At 47.4% G+C, this 13,840-nt stretch overlaps 1 protein-coding gene across 5 annotated transcripts in view; it reads left to right on the forward strand.

Moving 5' to 3' along the window:
* ASH1L (ASH1 like histone lysine methyltransferase) overlaps positions 1-13,840 on the forward strand; it is a 108,147-nt gene that overhangs the window by 29,977 nt on the left and 64,330 nt on the right. For all 5 annotated transcript variants that reach the window (XM_039849607.1, XM_039849610.1, XM_039849609.1 and 2 more), the window contains exon 3: positions 7,733-12,272. In XM_039849607.1, coding sequence (XP_039705541.1) covers positions 7,733-12,272 — 4,540 coding nt within the window. The remainder of the gene's footprint in view (positions 1-7,732; positions 12,273-13,840) is intronic.

Here is a 13,840-nt window from a genome sequence, read left to right on the forward strand (position 1 = left end):
AGAAGAAGAGGGCATTTTTGTCGTATATCTAATAGCCCCCTCTCCCCTCTTAACTAAAAGGTGGGAAAATTTGAGAGTACCCAGGATCCTTTCAATAGAAATGAGTCACTTCGCATCAGCAGGTGCCTGATGTCAGCAGTTCGGAGAGGTGAACGTGATGACTGGGTGGGGACCCACCAGGGGAGCGGGTGGCGCTTTGCCTCTCAGCTGGCTTCGTTAGAGCCCTTAATACAAACGTGGATATCTCCTCACGCTGCATTTGTGGTATTTTTAAGGCATTAGTTTCTCCAAAATCTGTTATCTCAATTGAGAGAATACAGGTTAGGAAAAGAAGGTAATGTCAACAAAGATGTCCGAAGTGATAAGAATCATTAAAGGAAAATAGTAGCCAGTGAACTGATGACAGTAACCAGAACTCACTCTCTAAACAAAATAGGTTCTGATCTGTTAAATTTGGGCTTTTTTCTCCTCTTTATTTCTTAAAAGCCACGTCCTGACGGACGTATGTTTTACCTCATTTTTGGAAAACATCTCACAGTCAAGTACACAAGCTTACGATACAAAGTTCTGCTACTATATTAGGAAGTCAGAGTTTGGGAGGTGTGCACCAGCATTTTGACACAAACGCACAGAGGGTAGAGATATACACTGGACTATTTTCGCTATTTTTAGCCAAGCCGCACAGAATTCTAATATCTGACAATATACGCGAAAGCAGGAAGGAAGGTGGTCCCAAGAGCCACAGGGTTCAGTGGTAACTTTCACTGTAGGAGCCGTGGAGCAAGGTGGGACCTGTTTCCGAACCCCACCTTTTCGTTTGGCAGAATTGCGGAGTGCGATTATCCTGTAGCTCCTCGTCTCGTCCTCGATTACACGACTGGGGGGCTCGGGAAGACTGTGGACGGAATCACCCGCAGGGGCTGAAAATGACACGCCAAAGGCAGGGAGCTCGCGACCGTCAGGAATTATCAAGCAAGGGGAACTTTCGCCTAAGCATGCTTGGTGACATTGTTTCTGTTTGTTTCAACCTCAAGAAGTAAATTATCTGAGATAAAAACCGGAAAATTAGAAAATAAAGTTCCTAAAGAGAAAGAGAAAGGTTTTCGCACTTACTGGAGAGGGGAAGGCGGGGAGGGGGCTGAGCCCAGAGCCCCGCGGTCTGTGCCGCGCCCCCGAGCCCTCCCCGGCAGGCTCGCTGCGGCCACTGTGCTTCCACCGCGTGCATTTCTGTTTTTAACACACGTCATGTCATCTCGTGACTGCGGAGTCACTTGTCTTTTGCTAGCAAAGCTCCTCGAGCGTCAGGGTGGTGTTTTTAGTTTGTGCATTTCGTGACCGACACAGAACATGCTTTAAAAATAGTTCGGTCAGATCATGGACCGTGGGTCGAGCTCTGTATGCATAAGAGAAATGCCAGCAGCAGCACCCCCAAAACTGTCACCCTTACGGTATAGCTCGGGGACAAGAGGGTTTTCTTCCCGAGCCCTAAGATGGTGCTTTCGCATGTGCTTTTATAATTGAACTTCTAGGTCTGTTTAAAACAATCCGTAGTTTGCTGCTTTTCAGAAATTGGTGGTGTTGGTAGCGATGCTGCTGCCTGTAGCCGCCTCATGGATTCCCCGGGAAGGGACAGCTCTGGCAACAGCCCTTAGGAAACCCGTTCATCTCATGACAGGTCAGACATTTAAAACAGTCCCACTCGGTTCTTACTTAGGGAAACATTCTTAGACGTCAAACACCTTTTGAAAGCATTTGACACATCTTGATGACTCGTCCACTAAGATACCAGATAAACCCAAGTGAAACTGCTTTGTTGTTTCTGCTGTGGGGATGATGCTGATCCCGGTGCCTTTTTTAAACGAAGTTTTTTATGTTTAGGCTCCTTAGCTCTCACCGGAGAATGTGAGACTTGCTAAATAGGGGGAAATACTCACGTTTCCTCACCTTACCTATATCTTGTGGGAGTGTCATCTCTGATTGTGGTCTTTCTTACACCAACTTCTGGAAACGTGCTTTTCCACACCCACGTTCTCGGTGACAAGTTATTTAAGCAAGAAGATCTGAGGGCTCGCGGGTGTCTCCAGATCCTGCTTTCGGTGCAGTCCTTTCGTACCTTCCTGCGGGTCGTTGAACTCTGGGAGCTGCTTACGCTAGAGTTATTTTGTAGTAGAGAAGAAGAGGGAGTTGGCGCAGAGCCCAGCCTCTCGGTGGCAGCAGCTATTATGCAAATCCTCCTGGATCTTCATATTTCTGTAAAGCCTTTTTTTCTCCCTTTCCGTACAGAAAACAGATAGCGAAGGGGGCAGCCGCGCTCTGTCCTTAGCCTTGGAGACAGTCGGGGGGCCACGCCACTCCTCTTCCAAAGGAGCACAGACGCTGGGAGCACACGTGCCCATAAATGGAGGGAAAGGCAGCGCCCTTCCAGCGCTGCAGCCTCCGCTGTGAATACCCCGGGGAGCCGGGACCTCCGTCATCGGTGTCGGGCCCAGCGCCGGTTCTCCTTTCTTCCCCAGTGGAAGCTTCTCTAATCAGCGCCGCTTCTGGCCGCTTGAGCGGTTCGCTTTCCCTTAGAATGTGAGCGTCAGGCTGCTGCAGTGGGTTCTGGTGGCGCGTCTGACAGTGTGAGCGTCAGGGGTCTGCGTCAGGCTGCTGCAGGTTTTGGTGACGCACGGAATGAGGTGTGCCGAGTGCGCGCGCTTCTCATTCCATTGTCGGCCTGGCTAATGGAAGAAGTCATTATGGAACCAAATCGATGGAAGGCATGGCTTCCTTAGTCCCAGAAAATTAAGCCCAAATATCATCACATCGACGCGCTAATTCACACGCTGCTTTTTATGGTTGTCTGTTCACATCTTTGATTTCGCTTTAATGACTCCATCGCTGCGGAGATGCTCACGTTCGGACCGGCTGGCCCGCAAGGGCGCATCGCTAATCGATTCTGAGATACGGCCGCGTAGAAAGGAACGAAGGAGAAACCAGACTTAAAGGCCCTACGTGGCGACGGAGCAAAACCCAGAGCTTTTATAGAACTTCATTCACCGGGGAAAAGGGTGACCGCGTGACGAAAGAGAAGCTGTTTCCTGTGTGACCTTGCTTCACGAGTCACAGCTGCTGGGGACACGGTTCCGAGTCGTGCCTCTTCCCCAACCAGTCAGATGGGACCTGGGGGCAGAAATCCTGACAGGAGGGTTGTAGACTAAGTTAGATGCGTGCTGTGCTGATTTTTCACTTCGGGAATAAAACGGGCGATAAAGGGCTAGGGCTGCCATCGTGAGCTGCCGCTGCCGGGGCGGGCTGGTGCCTCACGCTCGCTCCTGAGAGCGTATCGAGCCGCAGGAAGAGCTCTTTGCCGGTCGAAGTTCGTATCACATGTAACGTCCATGTTATTATTGCTGTTTCATCATGACATTCTCTGAAGGAGATAAGCTTTTAGTAATATGTTTTGGCTGACTCGATCATAATGGGGCAGTATAATGAATAGAATGAGCACGAGCATGGAGTCTGGGCCTCGGTCTGCAACAGAGCTCACGCGCAGCACCTACTGATTTCGAAATTGAAGAAAAGCCTTAGCGGTCTCCCTTTGGAAAGAAAATACTTGGTGATTTTTCTATTAAAACGTTCGACTTAATCATCTGTATGTTGAATTTTCTTTAATGTTTTGGTTTAGGAGTCACACACACGCGCACGCACACGCACGCACACACACACACACACACACACACGCGCCCGCCCGCCATTCTCAAATGTTTTGGTCCTCTTTTGATTAATATCCTACAGACTGAAGCTTTGTACCTTTCGTAAATGTGTTTCCTTCGGGAACAGACTTAAGATTCTTGGTTTACTTATATTTCTAATTTCTAACATAGTTTTGTGAGTAACTTATGTTTCATACATTCATTTGGGAAAACTTTGTCCATAGACCTTTTTCCTTACATTTTGAGTCATCATCCAAGAGTTTACAATACACATTTATAACTAATTTAAGTCCACTTTCAAACAACACTGGATCACTTCACAGATGCCTTATAATAACAAAATAATTCATATTCTTTTCTCTCGTCCTTCCTATTACTGCTGTCATTCGTTTCACTGTATCTTCTTATGATAACTATATATCATCAAATACATTGTTGCTGTTATAATTTTAAACAAATTGTTATCTGTTAGTGCAATTAAGAATAAGAAAGATACAAGTTTTTATTTACCTTTGCTTTTTCTCTCTCCAGTGGTCTTCCTTTCCTTATGCAGAGCCAAGTTTCTGACCTGTATGATTTTTGATTCTCACAAAAGACTTCTTTTAACATCTTGCAAGGCAGGTCTACTTGGCAACAAATTCTCTCATGTTTTGTTTGTCAGAGAAAGTGTTTCTACTTCACTTTTAAAGGATAATTTCACAGGGTAGAAAATTCTAGGTTGGTCATTTTTTTCTTTCTTCACTCTCTCCTTGCTTGTGTGGTTTCTGAGAGAAGTTGAATATGTTTTTTATCATTGCTTCTCCGCAGGTAAGATTTTTTTTTCCTCTGACTTCTTTCAGGATTTTTTTTTTAATCTTTGATTTTCTATATTTTGAAAATGATGTGCTTAGGTGCAGTTTGGTTTTTCGTTTTGTTTCGTGTTTGCATTTATCCCGCTTAGCATTCTCGGAGCTTTCTGGATCTGTGGGTTTGGTATCTGACACTAATTTGGGGAAATTCTCAGTCATTGTTCAAAATCTATCTGCTGTTCCTTTTCCTCCTGGCATTTCCATTGTTACACTGTTTGTTGTCCCTTAGTTCTTGGGTGTTATATTCGCTTTTCAGTTTGAAATTCGCATTCCGATACTTTTAAACTCCTACCATATCTGAGTCTGGTTTCAGTGCCTCCTCTGTCTCTTCAAACTGCGTTTTTGTCTTCCGGCATGTCTTGCGATGTTTTTCTCACCAGCCGGGCATGATGTACTGGGTGAGGGGAGCTGCTGTGCGCAGACCTGTAGTCCTGCGGCGGGCGTGAGGGGAGAGTGTTTTCCGGTCCTGGGAGGAGGTCTCAGCCTTGAGATGGCGAACTGCACAAATGCCTCTCGCTTCCCCCCTCCCCTCTAAAGTGGGACAGGACGGCTAGAGCGGCCTACAGCTGGCCATTTCCCTTCTGCTAGGTCTGCTGGGCTTTGTTAAGTCCCAGCAGGTTAGGCTTTGGTTAATAGTTTTTCTGGAGAGGTGACCGTGTTAAGAACAGAACAGACTGGCATGTTTCAAAATGGTTCCTTTTCCCTCCCTCTGCGAGAAGCAAGAGGGGGTTTTTCTCATTGTGAGAACCAGGGAGAGATCCCGGAGCTAAAATGCACGGAAGCTCCCTGGCCGGGCACTGGTTCCCACCGCGGCAGCAGCTCGTGGGTTTCTGCTCCGGTAAGTTTCTCTGTGGTCGCTCCACTTTGGGGGGCAGTAGTCTGCCCTGGACCCTCACTCCTGTCGTTTCCTTACTCCCGAAAGGAATCTTGGTGCCATTTTTACGGGAGCGATACTACATTTATAAATTTGCTTAGGGAAAATGATCATCTTTATATTCCCTGTCCACAAACATGGCATGTCTTTTCATTTGTATTTTATAATTAAGAACTCATTGGTGTGCTGTACACCTCAATAAAAAAAAAAAATGTTGAAACATGACGGAAAAAAACTCTTTGCTATCCAAAGTAAAACAGACTGTCGTATGAAGTTATGAATTCATTTGTATATAGTGAGGATTCATGCATCAGAGAGCAATTTCCATTAACGATTTAAAAGTTACTTCCAACTGTAAGATTTTATATAAAAACACGTTCTAAAGAAAATATTGATAGGCTTTATTGTCTTTTCTTCTCACATTAAGAGAGAACTTGACTGTTCATTCAAGACTAATTGAGAATGAGCTTCAGGAGTGGAAGTAGGTCAGAGGCCGCCTGTTTGGGTTGGAAGTCACTGAAGTCGATGACAGGGAGGCAGTGCGCCATTATCCTAAAAGATGGCCACGGGGCATCGTAGCCAACGACATTTCTCTTTCAAAATCAGTGTGTTTTTATGCTAGTGTATGTTTAGTCACCTTGAGTCACTCTAAGACTATTAATTTACCTTTTAAAAATAGGGATATTTCTAAATACCCAGTAAAAAATATAGATTTATATGATTGAAAGTCAACCGAGATAACACTTTGATAGCCTCTCATATAGCAGCAGAGGAACTAATATACTTTGACTTCAGTGTAACATTTTTTAGTTTTTAAGATTTTGTATTTAATTTTAATTTTAAATTACTTAAATATAGTCGGTATACAATACTGTATTAGTTGCAGGCGTACCAGTATAGTGATTTGACGTTTATATACCTCACAGTGTGATCGCCATCTGTCACCGTGCAAACTTATCACAGTATTATTGACTATAATCTCCTTCACCTTTTCACCCATCCCCCAATCCCCTCCCCTCTGGCAAAATCAGTTTGATCTCTGTTTCTATGAGTCTGTTTTTGTTTTGTTTTGTTGGTTCATTTGTTTTATTTGTTTGGGTTTTTTATATTCCACATACAAGTGAAACCATATGATATTTGCCTCTGTCTGAGTTACTTCATTTAGCATAATACAGCAAGTTCATCCATGTTATCATAAAAGGCAGGATTTCATTCTTTTTCAGTGCCGAGTAATATTCCATTGTCTGTATGTCCCACGGCTTCTTTATTCATTCATTGATCAGTAGACACCTAGATTGCTTCCATATCGTGGCTGTTGTAAATAATATACAGTGAACACAGGGGGTGCATGTATATTTTTATGTTTGTGTTTTTGTTTTCTTTATATAAATACCCAGAAGTAGAATTTCTGGGTAATATGGCGGATCTATTTTTTGTTTTTTTGAGGAATCTCCATTCTGTTTTCCGTAGTGGCTGCCCCAGTATGTGCACCAACAGTGCACAGGGATTTCCTTTCTCCACAGCCTCGTCAGCACGTGGTATTTGTTGACCTTTTGGTAATAACCATTCTGCCTGGTGTGTGGCGGTATCTCCTTGTGGTTTTAATGTGCGTTTCCTGATGGGTGGTGATGTGGGGCATTTTTTCATGTGCTGTTGGCCATCCCGTCTGTCCTCTTTGGAGAAATGTGTCTTCATCTGCTCTGCCCATTTTTCGAGTGGATCGTTTTGGTGGTTGTTGTCGAGTGGTATGAGTTTCTTATATATTTTGGGTATCAACCCCTTATTAGATATGTTATTTGTAAATACATTCCCTCATTCAGTACGTTGTCTTCTTGTTTCGTTGATGGTTTCCTTTAGGTCTTTCGTCTATTTTGAGTTTGTTTTGTATATGCTGTAAGAGAGCGGTCCGGTTGCACGTTTTTGCAAGGATCCAGTTTTCCCAACAGGACTTGTTGGAATTATTGTCATTTCTCCATTGAATATTCTTGCCTCCTTTGTCATAGATTAATTGACCATACGTGTCTGTTTTTATGCCAGTACCATATTGCTTTGATCCTTATAGCTTTTGTAGTGGAGTTTGAAATCAGAGCTCACAATACCTGCGGCTTTGTTCAGGATCGGTTTGGCTGTTCATGGTTTTTTGTGATTCCATATAAACTTTAGGATTATTTGTTCTAGCTCAGTTAAATTTTTTTCAAAAGCACTATTGCCTATCATATCGGACATGTGATCAATTAGTTTGTTCGATCGTAATAATACGTTGAATCGGTATTAGGCTTACTCTCTCTGAAACCTATTTCTTGTTCAAATTTTAGGACCCTTCAAAATTGTTCAAGAAAGCAGGTGACGTTGCAGCCATTGAATGCCAGTCTGCGGACAGCCTCCACCTTCATTCACAGGGAGAAAACAGTCCTTTGTCTAAGAAGCTCTCTCCAGTACGCTCAGAAATGACAGAGTACATGAATGCGACATCATCTACCCTCGTCGGCAGCCGGGATCCTGATCTGAAGGACAGAGCATTACTCAATGGAGGAACGAGTGTAACAGAAAAGTTGGCCCAGCTCATTGCAACTTGTCCTCCCTCCAAGTCTTCCAAGACGAAACCGAAGAAGTTAGGCGCCGGCGCCGCAGGGTCGGTTAGCAAGGATTTGATCCGGAAAGCGGGCGTCGGCTCCATGGCCGGGATGCTACGGAAGGACTTCATCAAAAAGCCGGCCGTCAGCGCAGCCGTGGGGCTGGTGACTAAGGATCCCGGGAAGAAGCCAGTGTTTAACGCGGCGGTGGGGCTGGTCAGTAAGGACTCGGTGAAGAAGCTGGGGACTGGCGCCACGGCGGTGTTCGTCAATAAAGACGTGGGGAGGAAGCCGGGGACGGTCACCGCAGTGGGCCTGCTGGGCAAGGATCCAGGGAAGAAGCTGGGGATCGGCATCGTGCCCGGCTTGGTGAACAAGGACGCCGGGAAGAAGCTGGGGTTCGGCGCTGTGGTCGGACTGGTCAACAAAGACCTGGGGAAGAAGCTGGGCTCCGCCGCGGGCCTGGCGGCCAAGGACTGCGCGAAGAAGCTGGTGGCACATCCAGCGCTGGGCTTCGTCAGCAGGGACGTCGGCAAGAAGCTCGTCGGGTGTCCTATGGCGGGACTGCTCGGCAAAGACGCCCTCGCCCTGAAAGCCGAAGCGCTGCTCCCCACTCAGGAACCGCTCAAGGCTTCGCACGGCGGCGGCCACGAAAGTCAGGAGCTGCCCGAAGCCCTGAGGGACGGCGCCGCCGGCAGAACTTTCGAGAAGGGCATTCTCCGGCAGAGTAAGGAAAGCGTGCTGGACAAGTTCTCGGTTCGAAAAGAAATCATTAATTTGGAGAAAGAGATGTTTGCCGAGGGGACGTGCGTTCAGCAAGACGGCTTCTCGCCCGGCGACCGGGGCCCGTACGAACCTGCGAAGCTCGAGAGGCCGCCGCCCGTGCGCGGCGCTTCCCCGGACTTCCGCGTGGGCGACGCGGCCGCGGCCAAGGCCCCGTTCGCGGCGGGAGACGGCGCCCTCCCGCCGCCGTCGCCCGCTGTGGCCGTGAACCCCGTGGCCAGGAGTCCGCCCGAAGCTGCTTCGCAGTTGGCTCCGAACCCGTTGCTTCTGAGTCCGCCCACCGAACTGATGGAAGAAATGTCGGAATCTGGCGGAAAGACCCCGTTTCCTTCCGAAAGTCCCCACTTGACCCTCGGCCACAGGTCTGTGGGTCACGGCATGAATGTCGAATGTAAAGGGCTCGATAAAGAGCTAAGCGAGTCGAAAGCGACGCACCTAGACATCCCACGCATAAGCTCTTCTCTGGGAAAAAAGCCAGGCTTGGGTTCCGAATCCAGTATTCACGCGGTCACCCCTTCGGTTGTCAACTTCACCAGCTTATTTAGTAGCAAGCCCTTCCTCAAGCTGGGGGCGGTCACCGCCTCCGACAAGCACTGCCAAGTTGCCGAGAGCCTGAGCGCCAGTCTGCAGTCCAAGCCACTAAAAAAAAGGAAAGGACGAAAGCCCCGGTGGACCAAAGTGGTGGCGAGAAGCACGTGCCGGTCTCCCAAAGACCTCGAATTAGAAAGATCGGAGCTTTTTAAAAATGTCGCGTGCGGCTCCCTGTCGGGCGGGAGCTCCGAGCCTGCCAAGTTCCTGAAGAGCATCGGCCCGCCGTCATTCGTGGATCACGCCTTCCTCAAGCGCCGGCTGCCGAAGCTGAGCACGTCCACGGCGCCGTCCCTTGCTCTCTTGGCCGACGGCGAGAAAGCGTCGCGTAAGTCCTTCGCCACGCACAAACTGTCCTCCAGTATGTGTGTCTCGAGTGACCTTTTGTCTGATATTTATAAGCCCAAAAGAGGGAGACCGAAGTCTAAGGAGATGCCGCAACTGGAGGGCCCCCCTAAACGGACTTTGAAGATCCCCGCGTCTAAAGTGTTTTCTCTGCAGTCTAAGGAAGAGCAAGAACCCCCGATTTTACAGCCGGAAATTGAAATTCCTTCCTTCAAACAAAGTCTGTCTGTGTCTCCTTTTCCGAAAAAGAGAGGCAGACCTAAGAGGCAAATGAGGTCACCAGTCAAGATGAAGCCACCTGTCCTGTCGGTGGCTCCATTCGTCGCCACCGAAAGTCCGAGCAAGCTAGAGTCCGAAAGTGACAACCAGAGAAGTAGCAGTGATTTCTTTGAGAGTGAGGACCAGCTTCAGGATCCCGATGATCTAGATGACAGGCACAGGCCAACTGTCTGTAGCATGAGTGATCTCGAGATGGAACCAGATAAAAAAATCACGAAGAGAAACAATGGACAATTGATGAAAACGATTATCCGCAAAATAAATAAAATGAAGACTTTAAAGAGAAAGAAGCTGCTGAATCAGATTCTCTCAAGCTCCGTAGAACCAAGTAATAAAGGGAAAGTGCAATCCAAACTCCACAACACGGTGTCGAGCCTTGCCGCCACGTTCGGCTCGAAGCTGGGCCAGCAGATAAACGTCAGCAAGAAAGGAACCATTTACATAGGAAAGAGGAGGGGCCGCAAACCAAAAACTGTCTTAAATGGCCTCCTTTCTGGTAGCCCTGCCAGCCTCGCTGTCCTCGAGCAGACGGCTCAGCAGGCGGCCGGGTCCGCTCTGGGACCGATCCTCCCCCCTTTGCTGCCTTCGTCTGCCAGTAGCCCTGAGATTCTTCCGTCTCCCATTTGCTCTCAGTCTTCTGGGACCAGCGGCGGCCAGAGCCCCGTAAGCAGTGACGCGGGCTTCGTCGAACCCAGCTCAGTGCCGTACTTGCATCTACACTCCAGGCCGGGCAGTATGATTCAGACTCTTGCAATGAAGAAGGCCTCCAAGGGCAGGAGGCGCCTGTCCCCTCCCACTCTGCTGCCGAATTCTCCTTCGCACTTGAGTGAGCTCACATCTCTGAAAGAGGCGACCCCTTCTCCCATCAGCGAGTCCCACAGCGACGAGACCATTCCCAGCGACAGCGGGATCGGGACAGATAACAACAGCACTTCAGACAGGGCAGAGAAATTCTGCGGGCAGAAAAAGAGGAGGCATTCCTTCGAGCACGTTGCTCTGATCCCCCCCGAAACCTCGACGGTCCTGAGCAGTCTTAAAGAAAAACACAAACACAAATGCAAGCGCAGGAATCCCGATTACCTCAGCTACGACAAGTTGAAGAGGCAGAAACGGAGACGGAAAAAGAAATACCCCCAGCTCCGCAACAGACAGGATCCAGACTTTATCGCAGACCTGGAGGAATTAATAAGTCGTCTAAGTGAAATTCGAATCACCCACAGAAGCCACCACTTCATCCCCCGAGACCTCCTGCCCACCATTTTTCGAATCAACTTTAATAGTTTCTATACGCACCCTTCTTTCCCCTTAGACCCTCTGCACTACATTCGAAAACCTGACTTAAAGAAGAAGAGGGGGAGGCCCCCTAAGATGAGGGAGGCGATGGCCGAGATGCCCTTCATGCACAGCCTGAGCTTCCCGCTCTCCGGCACCGGGTTCTACCCGTCCTACGGCATGCCTTACTCGCCCTCCCCGCTCACGGCCGCCCCCATCGGGCTGGGCTACTACGGCCGGTACCCGCCCACCCTCTACCCGCCGCCCCCGTCCCCGTCGTTCACCGCTCCCCTCCCGCCTCCTTCCTACATGCATGCCGGCCACCTCCTGCTCAATCCCGCCAAATACCACAAGAAAAAGCATAAGCTGCTTCGACAGGAGGCCTTTCTCACAACCAGCCGGACCCCCCTTCTCTCCATGAGCACCTACCCGAGCGTGCCCCCTGAGGTGGCCTACGGCTGGATGGTGGAGCACAAGCACAGGCACCGCCACAAGCACAGAGAACACCGGTCCTCGGAGCAGCCGCAGGTGGCCGTGGACGCCGGCTCCTCCAGGTCCGTCCTGGAGTCTCTGAAGCGCTACCGCTTCGGCAAGGACGCTGTGGGAGAAAGGTATAAGCATAAGGAGAAGCACCGGTGTCACATGGCCTGCCCCCACCTCTCGCCTTCGAAGAGCTTGATGAACAGAGAGGAGCCGTGGGTCCACCGGGAGCCGGCGGAGCCCAGTCCGCTGGCCTTGGGGTTGCAGACGCCGCTGCAGATCGACTGCTCGGAAAGTTCTCCGAGTCTGTCCCTTGGAGGGTTCACACCCAGCTCTGATCTGGCCAGCAGCGACGAGCACACAAACCTTTTCACAAGTGCAATAGGCAGCTGCAGAGTCTCGAACCCCAGCTCCAGTGGCCGGAAGAAGGTATCCGACAGCCCTGGACTGTTTTCTGCACAGGACACTTCCCTAAGTCGGCCTCACAGGAAGGAGCCCCTGCCTTCCAGCGAGAGGGCGGTACCCACCTCGGCAGGTAAGAGGGTCGTCGTGTTGCCCGTCATTCGTGTCGGAGAAATAGGTTACTTTGCCCACCGGTTGCATGTCCGTGAACTTTACAGGTCTCCTGCTCTTTGTTTTCAGAAGTACGTTTTGAAATGTCTTCAGAGTTTTCAATTTCGATAGATGTGCGAAGCAAGATAAGGCAGGTCTTGGCATTAATTTGGAATTTTGAGAAGAGATTAAAAAAAAAAAGAAGTAACATGTTTCGGAAATCGGGGAAAATGCTTTCTCTTTCTTATGCAAAGCAGCTATTACATAGTTTCTTTAGTAAGAAATGGCTCATTGATATCCGTTAGTAGCTGTGGGGGTTTTTAAGTATATACTAATCTAATAATTATTACTAACCTAATAATTAGAAATGCTTCTGTGTTACAGGAAAATGTTATTCCGTATGTTTCCTAATAAAAATCTAAGCATTCAAATTACTGACTTCGTAAAATTTAACCGAAAATTCAGAGGGACTTTATTTTACAGAGTACCTTTAAGCATCTTTACGAATGCCGCTTCAATTGGATATGAGATGACGCGAAGCAAATCTAGATAGTGCATTCGTAATGTCTAAAAAGTGTCTTTTAAGAATCGAAAAGAGGATAGAAAACAATCAAGAAAGAGGAAGCATTGCCCATCCACTCAGAAGACGTCTCTAAGTCAGGAGTTTTTTCTGAAAGATCTCAACCCTAAGGGTTTGCGAATTAACTCTAGGAAGTCCGTAAAACCTCTGATGCCGTAAGTTAATTTTGTGTCTGTGTGCGTGTGTGTATTTTTTCAGGAGAAAGTCCATACATTTCATCCGATCTCCAAGTAAACTCTTTAAGCCTCAATATCCCTTCCTATAAAATGGGATTAGTAGGGTTATTAGAAGCAAATGAGATTACAGTGTTAAAGTGATTTGCACAAAGTAATCACGCAGATGTTAATTGGCATTATTCTCCCAAAAGATTAAAGACAATACATTGGAGGAAATGAGAAGCCCCTCAAAGATAAGAGTCTTTGTTCCTGATTTTCATTATTTATGAACTTTTGAAAAATAAAAGCCACCTTGGTGGAGAAGCTGAGCATTTTTTAGTTTTTGACAACGTAATAAAGAAAGGGGAAATCCTAAACTTTAATTACGTTCATTCAACAAAAAATTTTTTGACATCTTTAAAATTTCTTTAATGATGGAGAGGCGGTCTATTTATAATTATATTAGTAAATTATAATTAGTAATTATAATACTCTTGGAGAAAATAGGATATTAATTCCCTCACTACTTTTTTTAGATTTTATTTTTTAAATTTATTTCTAATTATAGTTGACAATGCAGTATTAGTTTCGGGTGTAAACATAGTGAGTCAACATTTATATACCTTACAAAGTAAACGATCACCATAATAAGTCTAGTGATCGTCTCAGCAAACTGGTGACAAATAATTTACTCAATGCCAGTTTTTAAATATCAGCTATCTGCCAGGCGTTCTACTCTGTGGAGCCTCATGGAACTTATAGTGGAAGAGGTGGGGAATAAAGAACAGAATCATACATTAGATGTCATTAAAATTG

Source organism: Pteropus medius, unplaced genomic scaffold (genome assembly GCF_902729225.1).
Source record: "Pteropus medius unplaced genomic scaffold, Ma_sr-lr_union100, whole genome shotgun sequence".
Classification (NCBI taxonomy): domain Eukaryota; kingdom Metazoa; phylum Chordata; class Mammalia; order Chiroptera; family Pteropodidae; genus Pteropus; species Pteropus medius.